The 26,094-nt window shown below is 37.7% G+C and overlaps 2 protein-coding genes across 3 annotated transcripts in view; one reads left to right on the top strand and one right to left on the bottom strand.

Moving 5' to 3' along the window:
- Positions 1-26,094, top strand: part of LOC124384638 (eukaryotic translation initiation factor 4 gamma 3-like) — a 1,295,064-nt gene that overhangs the window by 688,144 nt on the left and 580,826 nt on the right. The gene's annotated exons all lie outside the window — the stretch shown is intronic.
- LOC124384488 (little elongation complex subunit 1-like) lies at positions 15,711-18,565 on the bottom strand. Its single transcript, XM_046847397.1, has 7 exons — positions 18,534-18,565; positions 18,149-18,317; positions 17,406-17,566; positions 16,968-17,158; positions 16,205-16,305; positions 16,010-16,108; positions 15,711-15,898 (listed from the first exon to the last, which is right to left on the bottom strand). Exons 2-7 carry the CDS (start codon positions 18,291-18,293, stop codon positions 15,711-15,713), a joined length of 885 nt encoding a protein of 294 aa, XP_046703353.1. The 5' UTR covers positions 18,294-18,317; positions 18,534-18,565.

The raw sequence follows: 26,094 nt of genomic DNA, 5'->3' as shown, positions 1-26,094 counted from the left end.
AATCACGTGTTCTCTCATTCTCTATTTTCAATGCACTTCTACTCCCCCTAATGGTCACTTTAAGTATAACAACAACAGGTCACCACATGCAGTACAAACTAATTACACCTCAAATTAAACCCCACATTTTTATCAAAATCACATTCCAAACTGCAAACACGTGTTTTCTATTAAATAATATAATTCTAAATATTTTAATACCCTACTGTGTCTAAACACAGGAGCGCTATAGGAACTCGTGTAGGGTTTACAATCACACACCACTTCCTTGTCTTAACACCACCCGTTTTCAGCTTCGCGTCTGCATTTGAATCATTGAAGCCCCGCCTCTTTTGTGACGTCGGTATCTCTGATAGCGCCCTGGACTCGCTTTTATTGTCATGACAACTTTGTTGTGCTGCAGTTCAACACAAACATTTACTGACCACAGCAATGAAGCGCAAACAAACAGCTGAAATGTTTTTAATTGTTTTTAGTGATAAGCGTCAATGTTTTGAACAATCCGCTCTCCAAGACACCAAAAAAGATTTTTCAGCCAGAAAGAGCGACTTTCAGAAGAAAGAAGGAGAAATAATGACAGATAATAAGACGGGTAACAGCTACAGCTGCTTCTCCTGCTGTCAACTTTATTCAACTTTATTGTCATTGTACAGAGAACAAGTACAGAGACAATGAAATATAGTTATCATTTAGTTCCTAAAACCACATTAAATATCAATCTGTCATGCAGGAAATATAAAATGATTTTGTACTGACTGAGTAATGCAGCACTTATAAAATATTTGTACTACAACATTGTGTGTGTTTAAGACTGGTGCAGTTTTGCATGACTCTGTTCTGTTCACTGTTTTAACTAGAAGTTTATAATGATTTCTGTTTAACTTAAACTTTGTTTTTTATTTTGTAGATAAATTTAACGTTGCCAAGTGCAGAGATAAAAAAGGCAACATCAGAAGGCCAATGAATGCCTACATGGTTTGGGCGAGGAAACAGCGCCCATCTTTTCCAAGGCCAATCCAAATAGCAGCTCTGCAGAGATCAGCATGCAGCTTGGGATCGCGTGGAACAAACTGAGTGAAGAACAGAAGAAACCCTACTACACTGAATCATGGAGGCTTAAACAGGAACACGAACAGTTGTTTCCTGGTAGGTGAACTTTCTTTATAGACAAATGGCAAAATAACAAAACAAATGCATCAATTCTGACACTTTTATTGTTTTTATGTTGCTTCTTACTCTTTAAATTCTTCTTTTCTATCATGTAGATTGGGTTTATAAACCGCTTCCAAAGAAGGGAAGGAGAAAAGGCAGTTTGCAGAGTAGTGACTCACAGAGGAGACCTGATCATCAACCAAACCACCACATAGTCATGAACATGCCAGAAGAAGTACCAGTCCATGACCTCGTGCCTGAAGTTAGTGATCAGTTCCCCGGCCTTAGCCACCAAGAACTGCTGTCTCCTAAAGACTTCTGCTTTGATCCTCCTCTTTTCCTTCTGTTTCTGAGTCGACTTTCTGCCAGACCAAGTGAGTTAGTAAACTGAATTGGAACAGTTTCAGAAGAATGACATGCAAATGAAGTTTTACTCTGCATCTTAAATAATCGCCATAATCGCCACTCATTTACTTTAATATGCAGCTAAAATTGTGCACTTCTGTTTACAGCACCTGCTATGGGTCTGACTGTACAAGCAGTGAGGTTCAGCTCGAGGACGAGGAGGAAATCACTTTGCTCAACAACGACATCTTTTCCATTTTAAATGAGGAATATGGCTTTTTTAACCAGTCTGGAGCTCAGAATCATACTGAAGACCCCCACAACAGCACAGAGATCCTGGATTCTGTACCAGTGTTTGATATCGACAGCTTCGAGGATCTGTTGAAGAAACTTGAAGAGATGGAAAATGATTCAGGAATAAAGGAAGATGGTGAAATCTGAACGTTTCATGTACTTTAGTGTGCATGTTGTTTCACCATCTTTAATTTATATTAAATTTTATTTTAAACAACTTTTATATAAGGAAATAAAGATTTTGTATGACAATCATGTCTAATGTCTCTTCATCACAGAGAGCATTCAATCACTTCATTTTCTTTCTTGAAATCCACTTTAGTAAAGTCAGTGATGTTTGATGTCCTTAAAGAAAAGGAATTTGACAGAAACTGACGTTGAGGTATTTTCTTGCAGCTTTAGTGCTTTGTTTAAATTAAATGTGGGGCAGAACCTGATTCACTTAAATATCTGTACTTGATAATTGAGCACATGGATTAGCACAAGAAATTCAGTGAGCATAAGTAAAATGATCATGTCGTCTCAGCTTCATCCAGAAAACCTGGAAGTTTACCAAGAAAAAGCTGTTAGCTTTATTGACATGTACACACACATTAAGACACTTTTAAGGACTCATTAGAACAATGTTTAGTGTATGAGAGAAAATGTCAATAAGAATTTGATTAAACGCACACACAGATGAAAATTCTTACCTGTAGCGCCTCCTTGTTGTGGGTTATAGATTCATACTGGGACTTCAGGACACTGTGAGCCTCTCGTTCTTGCTCACGCTCTAAAACACAGCCATGAGGAAGAGGATGAAGGATTTAGTCATTAAGGGTTTAGTCATTAATGTTCACATCCACAATGAGGCTCTACTAATATTACCTTCACCACCAGCTTGTGTGTTTAAACCTGAATAAATCCACTATTAAACCATTAAAAACATTTTAACAAGTTATCACAATTTATATTTGAGTAAATATTTGAACACTTTGTCTTTTCCTAACACTGTTTATCAGTTCATTTCTGCTGAACTGAAGCCATTTTCTTTCCTCTCAGTTTAACAGCAGTTACTGAAGCACACAGAGGAACATCTCAGTCATACACTAGGACACATTTCACTACCACATTTATACCTGTTTTACATCTTTATTATTTCCTATAGTGTCCATTTACTGTGTAAATGTAGATCAAAATACAGAAACAACATGAAAAGCGAAATACAATTATTTAGCAAAATTAGCTAACTAGCCAGCTAGCTATTTTTAGCTTTAATAGTTTTCCTTCTCAGTCTAAATATCAGATTTGTAGTGAACTATAAGTAAACTCTTGGTATCTATAAGTTTATTGGTCTCCTACACCATTAGCTGAAAGGTCCATTTCTGCTCACTGCAACATTTATGGAAATAAATGATAGATAGATAGATAGATAGATAGATAGATAGATAGATAGATAGATAGATAGATAGATAGATAGATAGATAGATAGATAGATAGATGATAGATAGATAGATAGATGATAGATAGATAGATAGATAGATAGATAGATAGATAGATAGATAGATAGATAGATAGATAGAGATTTATTGTAATTGCATTGTACAGGTACACAGCAATGAAATGCCGTTTGGCATTAACTAGAAGTGCAAAATGTAGCTATCGTGCAAAAGGGCAGATAAATATATGTAATATTTACAGCAAGTGATAAATATGTAAACATATGTACAGTGGATAAATATAAAGGCAGTAACAGTGCAGAGATGTGTGGACATCATTAAGAAGTACAGGATGGATCTAAGTCTATGGCATTGAAGAGTAATGTGCAGAAGTGAAGATTACAAGATTATGGCATTTAAGAATTATCAAGCTAAATAACCAGTCTATAATTTTGTCAAATTTATTTACTTTTTCCTGCAAGTCTGTGATCTTTATGCTAATGATCAGGAGTAAACACAAAATGAGGAACATCGCTTTTCCCCTCTTCACTCCGGTACCGATGGTCCTGATCACCTTTCCGCCTGTTTGGGGATTTTATGGGTGACTTGTTTCACAATAATAATAATTATAATAATAATAAATGATAAACTCTGTGTTTTAAAGAGAATAAAATCCATAAAGCTCGGAAACTCACCGTTCCAGGGGTCGACAGTTCACTTCATCCCGACAGAGGGTCTTCATCCTCCACCTGGAACACGGCGTCTCTCGGAGCTACAGGAGGAAAATCCAAGCGATGCTGAGGAAAGAAAAGTCCAAACAAATAAAATCAAATAAATAATATAAATATTTCATATAATAAAATTATTATATGTATATCTTTTCAGCTGATACACACTGTGTGGTCAAAAGTATTTGGACACTTGTCTTTTCCAGCCAGATGTGATTCATAAATTCACCTAAAATGCACTTAAATGCACCATACAGCCAATTAACATGCAAACTGTTAAAACACTTCATATAAACAGAATGTAGAATCACTGAAAGCATTTTAAATGGGATTTAAATACCGCTACAGAGGAAGCAGGAGCTTTTCTGTAGCTATTATTGCTTTAATGTTCATGCCACAGGACCAAATATCCGTTTATTTTATCTTTCCATAATGAGCTGGAATAAATCATAAATGCTGTGGTGGCTCCAGTGTGTAATGCTGCATGATGGCACTGCTGGAGGATTACACCAATGGAAGATTAAGGAGAAAAAGAGTCTCCAGGGACCATGATGATTTCTTGGCCCATGATGATGACTGGATAATAAGCTGATTTAGATTCCTACAGCTGTGCTCCTGGATCTATGTGCTGAATTGGGTCCAGTACTACAGAGGGCAACAGGTTGTTTTAGTGGGAAATGTCTTGATTCATAATATGATGTGTATATATATATATATATATATATATATATATATATATATATATATATATATATATATATATATATATATATATATATAAAATATGATATGATGTACCTGTTCCAGACTGTGCTGTAGACTACAACAGGTTCATACAAATTATTCAGTCATGTAAATTCAGCTTGATTATATTTCATATATGATGAAACTCAAAACATCAGTGCTTATGCTCCACAAGTTGGTTGTGAGATGGAGGAGAAGGAAAAATTCTGGAGTGAGTTATATAGAGTGGTAGAAGGTGTTCCTAGGAATAAAAGATTGGTGATTGGGGCAGATTTAATGGGCATGTAGGTGAAGAGAACAGTGGTGATGAGGAGGTGATGGGTAGGTATGGCTTTAACCTCTCAGTCGTCGGAGTTGCGCCAGCGCAACTGATATCCCATTGTTCTCAGGTGTTAATGTTTAGCAATAGATCCCACTACATGCCCTGAGAGATGGTGGTGCCCAGGAACCTGAATGACTCCACTGCTGCCATAGTGCTGTTCATTATGGTGAGTGGGGGGAGAGCAGGGGGTTTCTCCTAAAATCCACAATCATCTCCACTGTTTTGAGCGTGTTAAGCTCCAGGTTTTTATGACTGCACCATGTCTCTCAGGCCTTTCTTCACTGAAGCAGGGTCGTTGGCTGAAAACTGATTCTACAGCTATTTAGAGTAGCTCCTCTTAGCCACTCTATTAGGATCAATGATGAGGATTAATCTTCCTCATATTAATGAATTAATCATGTACTACAGTATTTGAAAATAACTTGAAATCCTGTCAACCGAGAACAGAAAGCTGAGGGTACATTGGGAACAAGTCTCCCAAAACTGGAAAGTTGCAATCTGGAAACATATGCAGGTGCAGGTGATTGTGTGGATCCATAGGGTAGTGGTCATCACATCTGCTTTACACACAGAAGGTTCTTCTGCGACCCCCAGTGGAACCATGCAGCTAGCAAACATGAATGAGGTTTATGTATTTGTCACAAATTGTTACTTAATCCTGGTATTAAATAAACAACTTTTGGTGTTTCTGCATTGTGCTTGTAACAGAAATGGACAATAGGAATTCCAAAAGGCTCAAGGGCATTGCTCCACTGGGGTCGAATCCAGGACCTCCTGCAGTAAAGGAGATGTGGTGACCGTTAAAGCTGTAAGAGAAGTTGGACACTAAGGAAGGAGAAAAGGAGAACTATAAGGAATAAAGTTGATCAGTCACACCATGAAGTTATAGGAAATAGTGGAAGCCAGGCTGAGTTTATTCATTAGTTATTTATCCAGTTATCATCTGTTAACCTGTTATTTCAACAAAACCAGATTTTCTCCTGCAAACCAAGTTCAAGAAAATGCTACAAGGAATTGACTCCCATGTCGTGTTTGCTGGACTTTAGAATGTAATACTTTATTGCACTGAGGTGCTTTAGTACCTAAAGGTCTTCATTTAAACATTTATTATTTTAGAATGATTAATTTTTATTATTATTATATGCAGATTTACATATTTATGAAACCCAAAGAGATAAAATTATTACATTTCCAATAATTGGTTTGATTAAACAATGTTATTTGAGTGTTATACAATCAACACATCCTCGTCAAAGCAAGGAACATTCATAAACCCCAAAACTATAATAATGATGATAATAATAATAATAATAATAATAATAATAATAATAATAATAATAATAATAATAATAATAATAATAATAACTGCAGTTGGTTGTCAGATGTCAGTCTCACACTGCCCTCTAGTGGTGTTTTGTTGTCTAGTTATATGTGATGATCTTTTACAAAGCAAGATATTTTTCTTGATAATATTAAACTGTCTAAAACTTAAACTGTTTACTGTTTAACATACAGGGGGTTCATGTTAAATTTTAAGCTAAATGTTTGTGATATAATTAAATGAAACAGAAGTTAAATGAAGCTGATTAAAATGAATGTAATTTTGTGTTTTTTGAGAGACTGCTGAAAGGAAATTTCAGGAACTATCTATGGATTCAGACTCGGTCGAGCTGAAACGGTGAAGCGACTCTCCTGAACCCAATTGTTTTAGAAGTGATTGAACTGAACTCTCTTGAACCGAGTCACTTGAACTGAATCTAAGGAGTCAAAATCACCAAACCGAATCATTTTGAACTGAATTGACCAAACTGAATGGACTGAATTATTAAAATGAATCTATTAAATCGTTATTTCTGATGTTTTTCTACTAACTGCAGTTGTCAAAAGTTATACTTGAACTATGATGTTATGAGGCTGCATTGGAACTAAACTTTATAGTATTGTGTGATCAGATGAACCCATGAAGAACTCATGTATTGTAAACTGATTTAATCTCTGTGTTATTGTGATTTAATATTAAACTGATGCTGTGAATACTGTTCAATAACTGTTTATTTTATTACTTTAACTTCTGTTCATGTAAAATTGGGTTTAAACAGAACCTTTATTTTATTATCATTTACTTTTGTCCCGTTTTCCCAACATTTTATCATGTGGATTTTAATTCTTAGTTAAATTTAAATGATGTACAATAATAATTTAATAATAGAAACAAAACACACACTATATTTAAGATATTTATTTATTTTAAAGGAATAAAAATATCCGTTACAATAATCACTGATATGTTTGTACTTTATTATATGTAGGACATGTCCAGCTTGATCTCCTCTTTTTCTTTCTCTGGTTTTCTTTCTCTAGTGCTGAAGTCATATTGCTGAACAGCTGTACAGCTTCCTCCAGTCACTCTCGGTTTCCATCCTCATTTCTCTTCCTCACCTAAGAATCTTTGTTTCCTCAGAGATTTTCTGCGACTCTTTGGGTTTGTAGAGGTTCAGCTTTCTGTTTCTGCTGTTTATATATATAAGTGCTTTTTCTAAGCATTTTTTATCGGTTATGTCGACTTTTTTTATGTCGCCGAACCCTAATATCTCGAGCACAAGGGGGGAAAAATTTGGCATTTAATGTCGGTTATCTCGGTGCAGCTGCAGAAGAACTCATGAAGTGGCGGAAAAATCAAGTCTTACAGCTGCTACAGGTGTTGTATTGTGAACTGGTGAATCTCTGCTGTTAGATAGTGCTAGTGTTCGTAGTGTTAGTAGGGGTGCGGCGTGGCTTTGGGAAGAAAAGAGCAGCCGTTGAGAGAGTGCCGGTGGGAAGGCACGCATCGGGATACACATGAGCGATAACAACGACCGCCAGAACCAACATATACCAACAATAACGGACGGTGACAGTGTGGAAGTTTAAATAGGAGCTGGTGATGATGATAAACGAGCACCATATGTGCGCGAATGAAGCCGGAGCTTCAGAGAAAGCACCTGACACGCTGAAGGGGCCAAGGGGCGTGGCAGGTGGATTCCTGACAGATAAACATGTACTGTATGTATTTTTATAACATGCCTTCATCAAACAAATCGCGCAACGCTGTTGTGTAAAACCCTCCAAAAACACGTGCATGCACATTCTCATTTATTAACACATCATGTACATAAAGAAATTTCAAGCACGTTAATATATTGCCGCCATTTTGATTTTCGTTTATCTCAATCATCGGTTACCTCGATGCTTTTTGGCGACCCCCTAGGACATCGACATAACCGGGTTCCACTGTATTAATAATTTAAATAATATCAAATAAAGAATATTAAATATTTCATATAATAAAAATCAAAAGTGATTTTCAGAGTTGAATCCCAGTGGAAAAGCGACTGATCCAAGCTGCTGCTTTTCAGCTGATACACACTGTGTGGTCAAAAGTATTTGGACACGTGTCTTTTCCAGCCAGATGTGGTTCATAAATTCACCTAAAATGCTCTTAAATGCACCATACAGCCAATTAACATGCAAACTGTGAAACACTTCATATAAACAGAATGTAGAATCACTGAAAGCATTTTAAATGGGATTTAAATACCCGCTACAGAGGGAAGCAGGAGCTTTTCTGTAGCTATTATTGCTTTTATGTTCATGGCACAGGACCAAATATCAGTTTATTTTATCTTTCCATAATGAGCTGGAATAAATCATTAATGCTGTGGTGCCAATGGAAGATTAAGAAGAGAAAATCTCCAGGGACCATGATGATTTCTTGGTCTGGATGATGACTGGCTAATAATCTGATTTAGATTCCTACAGCTGTGCTCCTGGATCTATGTGCTGAATTGGGTCCAGTAGTACAGAGGGAAACACACCAGAACCATGCCATCCCCGTCCAAATACAGGTCCTCACCACTCTGGGGTTAATGACAACAGGTTGTTTCTAGTGGGAAATGGCAGACAGGGTCTGCTATAGGTCTGGTATCTGCCCCTGAGTGTCATAATGCCTGTCATTTTGGATGTTATTATTAAGGTGGGTAGTTGATACATCTGGTTTTCCTTCACTGTGGCACACTGACCTGCTGCAGCACATGATTCCTTTATCCTGACACATAGCAGTGTAGGGAACAGACTACAGGCAGCTGCAGGACGTGATGACTGGCTTCTTGGTGACTTTAACAATATGTAGAAATTGTAAACATTGTCCTGATGTAGTCTATAATATGACAGGTGACAGAGGCTTCACCCCTCAGACACTTCTCTCCTCCTGAAATGCAGATGTGGAGCTCTGGATGTCTCAGGTGGAAGACTTCTATACCACCCGGAAAAAGTGTGTAAGATTATCAGGGTGTGTGGTGTTTTGCACAATGTGGCACTGAGGACCAGTTTCCCCTCTCCCTCCTGACCTCCCTCCCCCTCAGCATTATGACCCCGAGACACAGCCCCCTGCCCCACAAGAGCGATATAAACTAAGTGGAAAAATCCACGAGGAGGTCATACAGCGTTTGTAAGGAAGACAAAAATCATGGTTGTTAATAGTGTTTATTGTGACTCTTTGTAGAAAAAGATTAAAATCAAGATTTAAAAAAAGATTAAAAAAAGTTTTTGAAAAGACAGAAATAAAAAATGATTAAAAGACGAGACGATCTACAAGATACAATAGCTTTACACTCAGCTTTATACTATTGACTATAAGTGTAAAACTATCATAAATAGCCAAAAGAGATACAGAAAGAGGAAAAAGACATGTTCAGACTCTCTGTTTCTCTTGTCGTCTCCTTTTTTTTCTATTTCTCCTTTTCTTTTGAAGGTTTTCTTGTCTCAGCTGAGCAACAATTTCCTCCCATCGCCTCGGACTCTCATATAACGATCTGTTTTATTCTCTGAAGTCTTCTTTTCTTCCTCACAGAGATTCTGGGTATCCTGGAGCCCCCTGTTGGTCTGAAGCTGTAAGTTGTTCCTCTCCTCTATGTCAAGTTTAGTTTTCTCTCTTCGTCCTCTTGTTTTTCCTCAAAATCCAACGTGGGCTCAAACTGAGCAACACGTTCCTCCAGTCGCTCTTTCTCTCTGATCAAATGATCTCTCTCCTGCTCTGCACTATTTTTATTTTCTCACAGTGATTCTGAGTATCCTGGAGCTCCATGGTGGTCTGTTCTAAAGTGACCTCAAGCTGAGCAACATGTTCCTCCACTTTCTTTTGTTCTCTTGTCCAGCTCTCTCTCACAGTCTACAGTTTTCTCCAGTTCCTTATGGATTTTCAGGGAAGACTGGAGCTTCATGGTGGTCTGCTCCAAAATAAACTCAAGCTGAGCAACACGTTCCTCCAGTTGTTTTTGTTCTCTTGCCCAGCTCTGGCTTCTCTCAGTTATGTCCTGTTCCTGCTGCTTTCGCTCAGAAGCCAAAGTAGCCTCCAGCTTTTGCACCGTCTGTAGCAGAATGGCTTTCTCTTCTTTCTCTTCTGTTATCTTCTCTATCATTAGAAGAGAAAATGCATCCAAGTCTTTCTCTACTTTCTCCATGTGTTCCAGCTTCTCCTTCATTTCAGCAATCTGCTTAGTTTTCTTTGTTCTTCTGCTTTGAAAAAATTCTCTTAACCTTCTGAAGAGCTCCATGTTTATGCCTCTTTACTCACAAGCAAAAACCTCGGAAATGAGAGAAACAGAGACGCATTCCCAATTATAGACGTTGCCTTACTGTGACGTCACAGGCAGATGCCCCGCCCTCCGTCTGTGACGTAACCCGGTCTCTTTTTACCTGACACTATGCGCATGCGCACATTACAGAGGTCAAGAGCGGATAAAATAGCATGTCTTCACAGCTTTTCTGTTGTTCCTGAGAGAAGAGCGATATTACAGTCATAAATAAGATAAAAAACGGCTGTAAACTCTGTATAAAGCGAGTGAATCCGAGTTGAGAACCGGAAGTTGACCGGAGTGACTCTATGAATGTTGCAGAATCATAAATGACCAGTAGGTGGCAGTGTGATGTGTATTAGAGCTCACTGTCACAGCAGGTAATTAGAAGTAGTGGAGCTCTAATGACGTCATTAATAGCGAGGACAAGACACACAGCAGTTTGGGATTCTTTTATTGACTTTATTGATTAATTGATTTGGAGTATGATTGTGTTTCTGATCAAAGTAAGTTCATGTGTATGGAGTAAAAACAACCTGTACATTTCTCACTTCCAGACAGTATTATGAGATGTTCATCTGCTGGAAGTTCATGTTTAATGCTGCATGTTTTATAGGATTTATGAGCTGGAATAAATGTTTTACTTTTAAATGTTTTCTTTTAACCAACTGGTGCATTTTATCTTTATGCTTCAGATGAGTTTTATAAAAAACACATTTTTACTACTTATTAAAATATAAAACGTCATTCTGAGTGAAACCAATTGTTTATTAAATGCATTATTCACCAAATAAACATCAATGAAAACTGGATGATTTGTTTTTATTGAATGTAAAAATATTAATTTGAGGATAATTGAATTTAATGAATCGAATAGTTTTGGATTAAATGAAGACTTTACTGAACTAAACAGCACTGAATTCTCCTTTAAATGAACTTAAGTTTACTGAACTAAATAAAATCCAGAATAGTGACGGGTTAAAAGTCACATGTGTAATGAGTTTATATTTAGAAGAAAATACAATAAAAAGGAGATTCCTATAAACATTATTCTGAGACTGTGTGTAGTCCTTTTCTCCCTCCGTCTGTTTGAGGAAAAGCAGCCTGATAACCAAATGTACTGGGAATAATAACATTCACACAATAAGCATAAGACTGGTATTTGAACATTAGAAAAACAGTAGAAGAAGAAAGTAATGAAAATAAAAGTAGCACAGTGCTTCCTTCAGTGCCTCTGTGAATGATGGAGCACATCTGGACCTTCCTTTTATCCTTCCATTCTACAAACAGCACATCCTCTTCTCTCAGCCAGTGATGAGGCCTCGAGGAGCTTTTTTCAGAAGCTTGTTGGTGATGGTTTGAGGGTTTGTGGACTGAATTTTCCCACATGCTCAGATGTTATTTTTTTTTAGGAGATATCTAAACAGTGCTGGACAAGTGCCATGACAGATGGTCTACAGACTGGCTGGGGTGTAAAATTATTATTTCACCTCTCTTCAGGTGTGTTGGGGATACAACCAGTGAAGACTGGGATTTTCTGTCTCTCACTCTTACTGATAGAGCTGAAACAGGTGCTGAGTTTGGAGACTGCTTGAACCTCTTTTCTGGTTGATGGCTGGTGTGTGGAACCCACTTCTCCTCAGAAGATTCAACTAAATGGCTGTTGGAAGACAAAGAAAGAAAAAAATAGCATTGTATATCAAGTACATACTTTTGTAGTAGTATGAAATAAGGAAGGGGGCAAACACTTTTTCACACCACTGTGTATGTTTATTTGCATGTTTGTCACACTTTAATGTTTCAGATCATCAAACTAATTTAAATATTAGTAAAAGATACACAAGTGAACACGACATGCAGATTTTAAATGAAGGTTTTATTATTGAGGAAACAAAATCCAAAACTACATGGCCCTGTGTGAAAAGTCTTTGCCCCTGTTAAAACTGTGGTTTATCACACCTGAGTTCAATTTCTCTCACCACACACAGGCCTGATTACTGCCACACCTGTTCACAATCAAGAAATCTCTTAAATAGGACCTGCCTGACAAAGTGAAGTCAACCAAAAGTAATGGAGATCTATCAGTCTGGAAAAGGTTATAAAGCCATTTCTAAAGCTTTGGGGCTCCAGCCAACCACAGTGAGAGAAATTATTCACACATGGCAAAAACATGAAACAGTGGAGAACCTTCCCAGGAGTGGCCGGCTGACCAAAATTACCCCCAAGAGCACAGCGACGACTCATCGACGAGGTCACAAAAGTCCCCACAACAACATCCAAAGAACTGCAGCCTCACTTGCCTCAGTTAAGGTCAGTGTTCATGACTCCACCATGAGAAAGAGACCTGGCAAAAATGGTCCACATGGCAAAGTTCTAAGACGAAACCGCTGCTAAGCAAAAGAACATAAAGGCTCATCTCAGTTTTGCCAGAAAACATCTTGATTCCCATGACTTTTGGAAAAATACTCTGTTGACTGATGAGACAAAAGTTTAACTTTTAAGAAATGTCCAATTATGTCTGGTGTAAAAGTAACACCGCATTTTAGAAAAAGAACATCATACCAACAGTGAAATATGGTGGTGGTAGTGTGATGGTCTGGGGCTGTTTTGCTGCTTCAGGACCTGGAAGACTTGCTGTGATAAATGGAACCATGAATTCAGCTGTTAACAAAAAATCCTGAAGGAGAATCTGTTCCTGAACTCGAGCTGAAGTGAACTTGGGTTTTGCAGCAGAACAATGATCCAAAACACACCAGCAAGTCCACCTCTGAATGGCTGAAGAAAAAAAAATGAAGACTTTGAAATGGCCTAGTCAAAGTCCTGACCTGAATCCTATTGAGATGCTGTGACATGACCTTCAAAAGAAGGTTCATGCTCAAAAACCCTCCAATGTGGCTGAATTACAACAATTCTGCATAGATGAGTGAGTTTAAGTTTTATCAGATGAAGGGTAACTTAGTGTGCAGCACTGCATTATTGTGTGGGTCAGGGTCATTTGATCTGGTGTAGAATATCTGGGGAATTTGGGGGACATTTACATTTTAACAATGTAAATTCCTGTGTTCACGTTTTCAAGGCCCAGTCTAAAAGGAGTAAGAGAAAATAAACCCTGTCAATTATACCCATTTTATTATTATTACATTTGACACTTCTGTTCCTCTAAATTTTAAAATGATGGCTACACCACTGAATGTGTCAGTAATAACAATACAACTAACATTACTACACATAACTACTACTTCTTCTTCTTCTTCTTTCTGCTACCATTAGGGGATCATTCATCTCCATACTACTCTGTCCTCTACAATCCACAAACTCACAATGCAACACTTCCTTCAATAGATCAGTAGGAATGGGATCTAACTGACATGTTGTTGATTTAGCTTTGGTAATAACATTATACAGCTCTTCCTGTCCTGTACATGTAAAACAGTGTAGATGTGGAGTTGTAGGTGAGATTGTGTCAGGAGATGCTGTCAGAGGTTGGACCGCCACAATTGTTTTTCTAATGTTATCAATTTTTTCAGTGAAGAAATTCATAAAGTCCTCACTACTAAACTGTGATGGAACACATTTTTCAGAGCCCTGATTTGTAGTTAATTTAGCTACTGTACTGAAAAGGAACCTGGGATTGTTTTTTTGTTTTCTATGAGTTTGCTCAGGTGTTCAGCTCTAGCAGCTTTTAGCGTCTGTCTGTAGCTGAGCATACTGTGTTTATACACAATTCTAAATACCTCCAATTTAGTTTTCCTCCATTTTCTCTCCAGATTACGGGCTGTTCTCTTGAGGGCATGTGTATGACTATTATACCAAGGTGCAGGTGCTTGTTCTCTAACCTTTTTTAACCGGATGGGGGCAACAGTGTCTAATGTGCTAGTGAGGATAAGGTCTATGTTGTTAGTTATTTCATCAAGATCATTAGCAGTTATGGGTTTAGTGAGAAATTGAGATAAATCAGGCAGGTTATTTATGAATCTGTCCTTGGTAGGACTATTGTTCCGATCACTAAGTCAATAACGTGGTGAAACACGGCTAATTTGCTCTACCGGTAGTGTGTACAGTATGAGGTAATGGTCTGTAATGTCATCACTCTGAGGTAAAATATCTATATCAGTGACGTCTTCTCTGCGGGATATTATTAAGTCTAGCGTGTGGTTAAAACGATGAGTTGGCCTGGTGACTTTTTGTTTAACCCCAAAAGAGTTTAATAAGTCGACAAATGATAATCCTAGAGCATCGTTTACATCATCTACATGAATATTAAAATCTCCTACAAGCAGCACTTTTATCAAAATTGATCAAGAGGTCTGAAAGAAAACAAGCAAACTCTTGAAGAAAATCAGCGGAGGGCCCTGGGGTCTGTACATGCTGACCAGAGCGAGTTTTATATGTATGTCTGAAAGTTCAAATTTAAGAACGAGCACTTCAAATGATTTAAAGCTGAATCCTAATCTCTGACTAACATTAAGAGAGGCACTATAAATGGTTGCTACAACCCCACCACCCCCCACCCCACAGTCTGACGGGCTCATGCTTATAAACATATCCTAATGGTGTCGACTGCTTAGACCCATATAATCACCTGGTTTAATCCAGGTCTCAATGAGACAGAGTGCTGAGAGATTATTCTCTGTTCGAATTTTACCATCTTCCTCTTTTGTGAATCATTTTCCATCTCTTCAGGTTGCTTAAACAGATCCTCAAGCTGTCGATGTCAAAGACTGGTACAGAATCCAGGTTCTCTTTCACCATCTCGTGTTCAAGATCCACCTATGGGAAGGACATCCGTACCTGACCTCTGCAGAAGCATCCAATTGCACCAAGTTTGGCTTGACAGACAGGAGCGTGCCCAATGGCAGGTAAGTGCTCACTGTGCTTAGTGCTCACTGGGGTGGGTTTGGAGATGCAACTAACTAAAGTGTCCTGTCAGGAAGTCTATAGCATACAGACTTTTAAAACATAGATGTAAACTATAATAAACTGATAATGCTGTATGGATCACAAATAAATAAACATTTTATTTATTTACAAATATCTATACATAAATAAAAATCTGATTTATTAAATGTAAAGTTTTAGAGATAAATCGCGATTATTATATTTGTGACTTGGTCCGACGACAAAGGAAGCTGATTTGCGTAATGCATTTGATGATGGCTGGGGGAACGGGCTGTGTGCTGTTTTTTCTCCATGATTCCAATGTCTTCAGAGCTGCTTCAGGGTTGCTGGGTGCCAGATCATGAATGGCATAGATGACTGAGAGCTGCACTTCCCATGGCATACCTGCACACAACATCCAATACAAAATTAGTATCTGCTAAAGCACAAAACTAAAAATCAGAGAATAAAAATAAAGATCGATAAAAACATCTTTATTTGATGTTTCAGAAATACCTTTTGAGAGTTGTTGTGTTACAAACTGATTTATGCTTTTTGCCAGAATTTGAAATGACATTGGCAGGTTCTCCTTAAGTCCTAGTTGACCAAGTCGCCCTGTTTTAGAAGAACAAAGAGACCATGAGTGAAAAGCTGAGAAATCCAGAAATTATCTGAGATGATGCTCTGAAACAGGATTTACAGTAAACTTACCAAGTAGCCTGAAAACTGCTGCTACACAGACGTCTCGGAACGGTGTTTGCTCTGTTCTTGCTTGCCTCAGCCAAGTGTTCAGGATCAGCCAAAGATCCTTCCTAGTAAATAAAATAGAGGAGAAATCGATATGTTGAGAGTCTTTGTGGTGGTTATGGAGCAGCCATTGTGGTTTTACGATCAATTATGAGTTTATACAAGAATGGGAACTTACAATATTTCAAACAACCACTAGAACTTTGACCCTTAATGGAAAAAGTCAGGAATAAGAACTAGGTCCTAAAGGTAATGATGCTTTATATTGTACTTTACACCACTGAGAAAGCCGGGGGCAGAGCACTGGGTCAGCCATGACTACAGCACCCCTGGAGAACAGAAAGTTAAGAGTCCTGCTCAAGGGCCTAAGAGTGGAACTTTGTGATCCTGGGGCTTGAACCCCCGACCTTCCGAAAAAAGACCCTCTCATGGTGAAATACTTACAGCTAAAGTTACAGAATTCTCTCTGACTGTCTGAACACTGATCCTGGAAACTTCATTTATAAATGCACAATAAACATTTCCTCACAGAAACATCACCATATCAACAATTACCCAATTTTTCCTGTGAGATCTTATTGTATTAAAGATTAGATATAAAATAATAACTTTGCAGCTGAAATCCTCTCAGCGCTGATTTTATAGAAAAATAATGATTAATTTTTGATCATTCAGATTCGAATATTAAAAAGCTGAGAATATGTTGAAGATGTTTTGCATTCAGTACCGTATAATATTGGTAATGGTCCAAGTCCAGCCCATTTGTGCACACAGAAGATCCAGGCTGAAGATGTAGTTCCAGGTAGCAGGGCAGAGATCATAACCATACCAGCTGTTCTTCACGAACCTCAGACTGCTGTCTTCCAGAAAAGACTTCAGGGTGCTGGTGATCATATTGTAGATGTTTCTTGGTGGCTCCTGGCAAAAAATACATCATTATTTAATACCCAGTGCAATAAAACACTGTTTAACTGACAGCATAGTTCAACATAAATGTACAAGGAATTTGTCCCACTAGATTACACTGATACTTGGAAATTAAAGGAGATTAAGAAAGCAGTAAAATACATGAAAAGTCCAGTTGAAAAAAGATGCTTAATAACAGTTCTGGCCTGACAGTAATAAACATTGACACTGAGAGAAACACTAAAGATCAACAACTTACCTCATCCCAGTGCAGATAGTTGCTGAGCAAGTAAAATATCTTTCCCTTTGCTTTCAGGTTGCTCACTACGTGAATTGATCGGCATAAAACACTTTCATGGGACAAAATACTTGGCCATGCTGTGATCATGACCATAATCACTTTGGGGGCTTCAAGAAACTCTGCAAAGCAACAAAACAATAGGACGTAAATACAGTGTATAAAAAGAAATACATTGGATAGATAAAGTCAACACACCCTTATAAAATTGCAGGTTTTTTAAATATAAGATGGAAACATCATCAATAATATAAATATGCAAGCCAGTGATTCAGTCAGTAACCAAAACCATGTGGAAAACACCATACTGACAGTGAAGCATAGTGGGTTTAACATAATGCTTTGGGGCTGCTGGTCAAAACGCTAAATAAAAGCTGAGGAATTTCAATTTCAACATGTCAATGCCCCAAAGCACACATTAAATTAAACAAAGACGTGGCTTCAGGAAAGGAGACTCAAAGTTCTGGAATGTTCCAGCCAGAGCCCAGACCTCAATTCGAGCTGTATACAGGAGAGCACCTTGCAATTTGAAGGAACTTCAAATTGAAAAGGAAGAAGAGTGGGATAAAATTCCCAAGTGTAGATTCGTTTTTTGTTTGTTGTTAGATCACATTAAAGATTTGTTAGATCACACAATTGACTTCTATGTATAAGAGTCTAGATCATTTTAGTAGATAAGTAATGAAATATCAGTATAATCTCACCTTCTTTAAGGAGTCTGTAGGCGAGAGCATGTGCTTTGTGAGAGTCTCCTCTCTGTTGACACACGCCTACATAAACCCTACAGAGAGACTGCAGGAGATCATGTCCCATAAACCCTCTCTCCACCTTGATCTTCTCCAAAATCATAGACAGAAACGTCTCTGCTAATGACTAAATAAGACGGAAGAAAATTATTATTTGATATATACAGCTAGACCGGTTTAGAAAAACTACTAGATATTGTATAAACTAAAACTAGAGTCAGAATTTGCCAGGACCAGTGAATTATGGATCAACCTTAAAAAATGTGAAAATATAAATTCACAGCTAAAGAATAAAGTGTTTAAATCGCATGCACACTAAATAAAACAGAAGATAAGAACTGACCTCGTTTACACAAAACTCAGAAATGACGTGTTTCTCTTCATCTCTCAGAACAGGAAGTTCACTTGTTCCTGTGAGAAGTGCATGAATCCTGTCTGTAGGTAAAACATCAGAACAGGACTTTTGTAGTGTTTCTAATGCACTATAGATGAGAGATTGTGTTGTGTGTGTTGTGTTTACAGAATCAGGTGAAGCAGCATCAAGTCGAGGCTTTTGAGCTTTCCTGGGTGGTGACATGTCTGATCCAGTTCTCTTTGCTGTGGGCTTTGGGTCTGTATGAATATTAAATAAAACTGCACAATAAAATAAACAATAAAACAAAGCTGCGTGTTTGATTTCTGCATAATGAATATAATTTTCTATCTGATCATCTGATCATTTGAGGGAAATGTACAAATAGGTTTAGCACATGTTTATATAAATCTGTATCTCCTCTAGAAAATAGTTTATAACATGTCACATCTAAATACCTTTGTCAGCTTCCTGCTCGTTCTCAGTCTGCGTGGAGGAGCACTTTTTCTCTGTAATGACAAACAATTTATTACAGTCAAAGCAAATACCTTCTACATCAACATCTACAGAAACTCAGAGAGATTTCAGTGTTACCTTTGTTCAACTCATTTCCCTGTTTGAAGAGTTTTTCCTGTTGAGGATCAAAAACAAAAATAACATTTAGTTTTATTTAGTCACATTTCTCACTTCAGTTCAATGACGTCTGCGTCTATAATCAAAAGAAAGTACCTCGATTAAGCAGATGCTTTTCTCGAAGCTACTGATTGTGTACTTCAGGCCTCGGATTTCCAGATTTTGTCTGGTGTTCACTTCTGTAAAATAATTTACAAAATGAAATGAAAAGGTGCTCAGATCACATTATCACATTATATGCTCATTAAATACAACTGAATCGTGTAGTAATAATCAACTTGTACTTTCTTACACACCTTTAAGTTCCAAAAGCTGTTTTTCAACACTGTCATTTCTGTAGGAAAGAAGAAGTCAAATAGAATATATTATTATATTATTATATTAAAGCTGCAATTATTTTTCCCATTGAAAATGACACAAAATAATTGTTATACACTGTTACTAAAATTATTATTATTATTATTATTATTATTATTATTATTATTATTATGAACACATTATTAAATATTAGTTTCTTTATAATCATTTGGATAAAAAAAAGGAAAAAAATGAAGTAAACAAACAATTCCCTAGGTTATATATGTGTAGCATACAATTACAGAATACCTTCAGAATCTAGAGTGAGAATTATCTCATTTAAACATTTGAGAAGTTGAGGGCCTCGCTCAAGGGCTAAATCAGAATAGAGAATTCAACTGAGTTTTCAGATAAAATATAAACAGAAAGAAAAAAAAAACGTACTTGTGAGTTCTGATATTCTGCATCTTTAGAGTCTTCAAAGGCTGAAGCTCGGACTGGCTTGTGCGTGTCTTTTCCATTTCTGTAGATCTTTTCTAGTCTTTACTTCAAGTTTGATGAATCTGGAAAAACAGAAAACAGTTTCAATCACAAATCCTCCAGTATTTTCATTTTTTATAACAATCACATGTACGCTCATGCTCAGTGTTTCTAAAGTGTATTTTCTCCTTTTTTTGTGTGCAGATTATCCACAAGGTGACTATTAGAAATTTAATGATGTGTAGGTTTTCATGAGAAGGGGGCGTGGTGTTTTGGAGGGGGCGTGGTCTGGGGGCGTGGCGCACGCCCGCTCAGCTCCTGAATGACGTTTTGACGGTTCGGTTTTTATGAATGAGGATGGGACGTGTTTACTCAACTGCTTACAGCCTTTAAAGGTATTTGTGAGAATAATGTAGTAATGGTGTTACATATTATGACGATGTTGGAAGTTTATTGATATGTTTCATGCTAGCTAGATCGTGCTTCCCGGAAGCTGTGACTAACGTGACTAACGCGTGACTAGCGAGGATCATTCATGAAATCGGTGAAACTAAAGATCAGGTCTGTGAACATGAACTTGTAAACTTACCGCTAGTGTGTTTCTTCTGAAATGAATCGCGGTTGGTGCGCGGTGTTCCGGCTTTTAAGCACGCAGCGCACTGTGACGTCACATGTGATCTCATCTTACATTTTCAATTCTCAATTCTATCATTATTTGCTTTGAGATTGTTGATGGGGGGTCAAGAGAGGAGTCGTGGTATTGTATCAGGAAGTCTGGTGTGTCTGAGAAGTATGTGACGGTGATGCAGGACATGTGTGAGGGTGATGCAGGACATGTGTGACAGCAGTGAAGTGCATCAATGATCGGCTCTGAGCCCTTTTCCGTTTTGGACAGGTTAACGGATGAGGTCAACTCTTTTTTTTTTTTTTATTGATGCACTTCAGACAGAAAGACACTTAGGTGAGAAAGACAATGGAACAGTGGTTAATTTAGTCCAACAACAAGTTATACCACAATCACAATTATGAATGTGAGCATCAAGAACAGGAGAAAGAAAGAAAGAAAGAAAGAAAGAAAGAAAGAAAGAAAGAAAGAAAGAAAGAAAAGGAAATAACAACAGAAAGAACAACACAAAACAAAACAAACAAACAAAAAAAAACACCCCAAAAGATTTTGCACCTAAGTACATTAACACTCTCAAAAGATATATGTTTTCCTTTCTCCTTTCTACATCTACCAAGAAGTCAGGGACAGGGGGAAGAGCTCAAAAAGTCCAAACAAAGAGAACAGGATTTTATTTTTTCGTCCTCTTTTCTTAAATATGATAGGAATGGTTGCCAGGTGGTGCAAAACTTTTCTGTAACACCAAGTAATGTAAATCTGATCTTTTCTATTTGAATAAACTGAGACAGGTCATGTATCTAATGAGAAGAACTGGGTGGGTGAGGATTCTTCCAGTTCAGTAATATAAGTCTCTTTGCTACTATTAAACAAAAGGCGAGCATGTTTGATTGTAAGGATGACAAGGAGGGATTTGTGGGTTGAGTCCAAATAATGCTATTAGGGACATGGTTTAATATCTAAAATGAAGTATTCAGAGATTGATTTAAAATTGATGTCCAGAAAGAGGTCAAGGCTGGGCAAAGACAAAAGTATGATAAAGAGTAGCGAGCCGACACCCATCACAAGTTGGATCCAAACCAGGGTTAATTTTAGATAGTTTGGTCTTTGTCCAATACACTCTATGCAACAATTTAAACTGTATTAACGAATGACGGCGCATATAGAGGAGGAATGTACACGACCAAGAGCCTTGGACCATTCCTCATCCGTGAAATTATAATTAAGGTCCGATTCCCAGTTACTCTTTATTTTAGAAAGCGATGAAGAGCCCGATTGAACAACAAATGAAAAATAGTTTTATAAATATGAGAGACAGTACTTACAAAGTTTTGTTTCTAAAACTCGATCAATCTCTTGTTTAGGAGGTGGGTGCAGGAAATGAGAGGATGTGTTCCTTACAAAATCACGAATTTGGAGATATCGGAAAAAATGAGTTTTATGGAGGTTGAATTTTTCTGACAGGTAGGAAAAAGTGACAAATGTATTCTCCTGAAAAAGATCATTAATGTTTACAATGCCCCTTCTAAACCACAGTGCAAAGGATCTGTCCGAAATAGAGGGTAGAAAGGAGGGTTTTTTATAAATAGGAGACAGACCTGATGCTGCCTGGAAATCAAAATGTTTTCTAAATTGTTTCCAGATTTTAAGGCTTTGTAGAACTAAAGGATTGGAGGAGTAATCAGATGTCTTCAACGCTAATGAAGAGCGTAATAAAGCATGCAGAGGCACATGAGGACGGACGAGGTCAGACAGGAGTCTCTCCGTGGACTATGATGTTTGCCGACAGTATTGTGATTTGTGGTGAGAGTAGGGAGCAGGTTGAGAAGAGTTTGGAGACGTAGAGGTGCGTCCTGGAGAGAAGGAGAATGGAAGTCAGTAGACATGTGTGTGGATAAGAGGGAGAGCAGTGGAGTGGTGAAGGTGTACGAGTGAAGGGGGACACCGATAACCATTGCAGCCGTCTAAACTGTCCTCTGTAGTCCTCTGATGTCTGATTTTACAGCTGAGCAGAACCAGACAGTTATTAAAGCAACTCCTGTTTGGAGAGATGGTGGTGCCCAGGAACCTAAATGACTCCACTGCTGCCATAGTGCTGTTCATGATGGTGAGTTGGGGGTGAGCAGGGGGGTTTCTCCTAAAATCCACAATCATCTCCACTGTATTGAGCGTGTTAAGCTCCAGGTTTTTATGACTGCACCATGTCTCTCAGGTCTTTCTTCACTGAAGCAGGGTCGTTGGCTGAAAACTGATTTTACAGCTTTTTAGAGTAGCTCCTCTCAGCCACTCTATGAGGATCAATAATGAGGATTAATCTTCCTCATATTAATGAATTAATCATGTACTACAGAATTTGAAAATAACTTAACCGAGAACAGAAAGCTGAGGGTACATTGGGAACAAGTTTCCCAAAACTGGATTGTTGCAATCTAAAAACATGTTACCTGAATCATTATTTCTGCTTATTTATGCTGTGCAGGTGATTGTGTGGATCCAAAGGGTAGTGGTCATCACATCTGCTTTACATGCTGAAGGTTCTGGCTTCAACTCCCAGTGGAACCATGCAGGTTGTAAACATGAATAAGGTTTATATATTACAAATTGTTACTCAATCCTGGAAATAAATAAACAGTTTTGCATGTTTCTGCATTGTGCTTGTGCATCTCAGCATAATGTCCAACTTTTGAGGATCTTTTGGTCGACTTCACTTTGTCAGGCAGGTCCTATTTAAGAGATTTCTTGATTGTGAACAGGTGTGGCAGTAATCAGGTCTGTGTGTGGTGAGAGAATTGAACTCAGGTGTGATAAACCACAGTTTTAACAGGGGGCAAACACTTTTTCACAGGCCATGTAGTTTTGGATTTTGTTTTCCTCAATAATAAAACCTTCATTTAAAATCTGCATGTCGGTTCACTTGTGTTATCTTTTACTAATTTAAATTAGTTTGATGATCTGAAACATTAAAGTGTGACAAACATGCAAATAAATATACACAGTGGTGTGAAAAGTGTTTGCTTCCTGATTTCATACTACTACAAAAGTATGTACTTGATATACAATGCTATTTTTTCTTTCTTTGTCTTCCAACAGTCATTTAGTTGAATCTTCTGAGGAGAAGTGGGTTCCACACACCAGCCATCAACCAGAAAAGAGGTTCAAGCAGTCTCAAACTCAGCACCTGTTTCAGCTCTACCAGTAAGAGTGAAGGGCTGGATGTTCTCTGGTTCAGGCAAACGTTTTTGTAGTTTTATTATCAAAATAACCTAAATATATTACACAAATGCTTAACATATAATGTAACGTTGTGTTTTGGGAAGACTATTTTAAGGAATGTGGTGATATTTTGCAATGAGCTCAGACAGCTAACGTGCTTCATTTGAAGGTCATGTTCAGTTCACTTTGTAAAATTTTAATGAAATGTTTCAAAATACCATTATTGTGTAAGTTATAGTTATTACAATAAACTGTATTTAAATGGGTTGTGTGTTGTGGAAGGAGTTAATAGATCAAAGCATATGATACACAGTCATACACCTAATGCTAATTACAAATGCTAAATTGAGAATGAATCTTTCTTTTGGATAAATCTTTGCTTGATTTGCGTTAAGGACGGCTTAAAGACCAGACAGAATCCTCTGCCAGCTGGTCAGTTACATTTCACCATCCGTGTTTTGCTGTGAATCAGTTTTGGCTAACGTTAATGCTAAACACGTGATTATTGAGTTATAGTTATAGGGATTCTTAGCCTTGTTAACCCTGTGGTTATTTATGATCTTAGATGTACAACATAACGTGCTTCACATAACATCCGGTCTAAAACACAGAAAATATATCATCATGTTGAATTATCAGCAAATGTCTAGTATTTCAGGAGCTTAGCGTGGTTGTGATCACTGCTTCACACACAAAAGTGGTCGAAACAATAAGGAGAGACAAAAGCCTAGGTGGCCAAGTTTTAAATAAAAATACAATGAAAGTAAATATAAAGTAACCATCCTGTTAGAGGGAAAGAAATTCCACCATTAGGGTCCCTTAACTGGTTCCATTGTGTAGTGGCTAACATGATTTTCAAAGCCCTTTTCTCACTCTGGATGTATACAGTTCTTGAAAAGTGGGCAGGGGGACACCGATAACCATTGCAGCCGTCTAAACTGTCCTCTGTAGTCCTCTGATGTCTGATTTTACAGCTGAGCAGAACCAGACAGTTATTAAAGCAACTCCTGTTGAACTTTCTACTGAAGGAAGTACATCCTCTGTTAAGCCTTTTAACAATGGAGTCGATGTGATTGTCCATACATGCCCTGAGAGATGGTGGTGCCCAGGAACCTGAATGACTCCACTGCTGCCATAGTGCTGTTCATGATGGTGAGTTGGGGAGAGCAGGGGTTCACCTAAAATCCACAGTCATCTCCACTGTTTTGAGCGTGTTAAGCTCCAGGTTTTTATGACTGCACCATGTCTCTCAGGTCTTTCTTCACTGAAGCAGGGTTTGGCTGAAAACTGATTTTCCAGCTTTTAGAGTAGCTCCTCTCAGCCACTCTATGAAGATCAATGATGAGGATTAATCTTCCTCATATTAATGAATTAATCATGTACTACTGTATTTGAAAATAACTTAACTGAGAATAGAAAGCTGAGGGTACATTGAGTTTCCCAAAACTGGATTGTTGCAATCTGAAAAATATTACCTGAATCATTATTTCTGCTTTTATGCTGTGCAGGTGATTGTGTGGATCCATAGGTTAGTGGTCATCACATCTGCTTTACATGCAGAAGGTTCAACTCCCAGTGGGACCATGCAGGTTGGAAATAAGCATGTGCAATTGTGGTTTATGAAAAACATTCCAAAATTAGAAGCAAATGGTTCTTGGGACTCAAACCCAGGACCTATGTAAAGCAAACATGATGACAACTACACTAAGGAACCTGTTCATGTTTGATGTCCAATGTATAATAGAAACATTTTCAGATTTTTAAAAAAAAGACAAGTAAATCCTGCTAGTGGAAATTAAAATCAGAGGCTCAAGAGCATGTCTCACTGTGGGTCAAACCCAAGACCTTCTGCATGTAAAACAGACATGATGACCACTACACTCCAGTATTAACAATCAATGACTGTTTCTTCCAAACATTTGAATTGTTTTTATGCCTCGTTAGTCTTAAAACTAACATTTATAGAACTGACTAATAGAAAGTGTTTTTTTCATGGATCACCTCAAATCAGTGTTACATTCATTGTGTGTGTATAATGATGGCATGTCAGCTATAAGGGTGATGGAAGGAAAAGTCAAATCAAATGAAGTTTGTCACTTTTTGTTTCTTGTCATTATTTGTTGTCCTCCCCATGTGCTGCTGTACACAGGTGAACAGAGACGTCCATTCACACCAAGCTTTTACAGAAATCACCAAATCTTGATTTTAATACTGCTGAGATGATTTTATAGGAGTTTAGTTTCTTATTTTAATACAATATAAAAATCCCATACATATTATGGTGTAGTCGTGGACCAGTTGAGAAAA

The sequence above is a fragment of the Silurus meridionalis genome, chromosome 4 (genome assembly GCF_014805685.1).
Source record: "Silurus meridionalis isolate SWU-2019-XX chromosome 4, ASM1480568v1, whole genome shotgun sequence".
Classification (NCBI taxonomy): domain Eukaryota; kingdom Metazoa; phylum Chordata; class Actinopteri; order Siluriformes; family Siluridae; genus Silurus; species Silurus meridionalis.
Note: the sequence above shows the minus strand (reverse complement) of the source record. Positions and strands in the feature narration are given on the sequence as shown.